This window comes from Rhagoletis zephyria, unplaced genomic scaffold, assembly GCF_001687245.7.
Source record: "Rhagoletis zephyria isolate East Lansing unplaced genomic scaffold, Rhagoletis_zephyria_1.1 Rzeph_scaffold_86084, whole genome shotgun sequence".
NCBI lineage: Eukaryota > Metazoa > Arthropoda > Insecta > Diptera > Tephritidae > Rhagoletis > Rhagoletis zephyria.
In genome coordinates, this window is record NW_016243132.1 from 1 (window position 1) to 1,009 (window position 1,009).

General features: G+C 44.8%; 1 protein-coding gene across 1 annotated transcript; it reads right to left on the reverse strand.

Annotated features, from left to right (window-relative positions):
• Window positions 1-4: 4 nt before the first annotated feature.
• On the reverse strand, window positions 5-1,004 carry LOC108357871 (low-density lipoprotein receptor-related protein 2-like; the record flags this gene model as incomplete). Its single annotated transcript, XM_017608940.1, has 4 exons — window positions 5-83; window positions 150-556; window positions 624-835; window positions 908-1,004. Coding segments are annotated over 4 exons (795 nt in total), but the record flags the coding sequence as incomplete, so codon positions are not given.
• Between the last annotated feature and the right edge of the window lie 5 nt (window positions 1,005-1,009).

Sequence of the window (1,009 nt, forward strand, 5' to 3'; positions counted from 1 at the left end):
TATTGGAACAATGTTGCGAGCAGGCGCCTGGGAGCTCAAGACACTCGTCAATATCAGCGCAGGCCTTGCCGTCGGGCATGAGTCTGTAGAAAGCGGTGAAATTAATTATAAGTTTAATTACTTGACGCTTAATTTAGGGGTATACTCACTTGTAGCCTTGATTGCAGTCGCAGTAGTAGCTCGTCAACGTATCTACGCACTTGTGTCCGCACTGATGTATCTCAACCTTTGCACATTCGTCTACATTACAATGCGCTGGCTCATCTGACTCATCGGCACAGTCGGGGACTTTGTTGCACACCAAATGATAGTCAATACATTGGCCATTCGTGCAGGTAAATTGCCCATTCGGACATGTTGTGTTATCCTTCTTACAACCCACTTCATCGGAGTGATCACCACAATCATCCTCGCCATCGCAGCGGTATTGATTCCGTATGCACTTGAAGTTCTGACACGTGAACTCCTGATCCGAGCAACTTTTGTATTTAGAGCTGCAGAACTTACCCTCATCAGAGCCGTCACCGCAATCGTTGTCGTGATCGCAAGTCCAGCCCTACGAAAAGGAAAGTGGAACGCGTTTACAAATGTCTAATCACGTAAAATACTAAACGGTCGTTTACCTTATTGATGCACCGGCCATTGTCGCAAGTGAACATGTCTTCGCCGCAGGGTTGTTGAGTGGCGCAGTTATGTAATGTTGTGTTTTCGTCAGCGCCATCCACACAGTCCGGATCGCCGTCACATATCCATTTCTTCGGTATGCATTGTGCACGACCCCAAGCTTTATTTTCCAAGCAAGTGAATTCCGTCTCCTCATCACATTTGCGGTCGTCTAGAAATTGGGTAAAAGCAAATTAAAATACGTAAACTTCCGTTATATACCAAAATTTTTTTTTAAACTTACTGCACTGATGCCTGCTATCCTCATCACTGTTGTCCAGACAATCATTATCACCGTCGCAAATATAAATTCTAGGTATACAGTTGCCATTATCGCATGTGAATA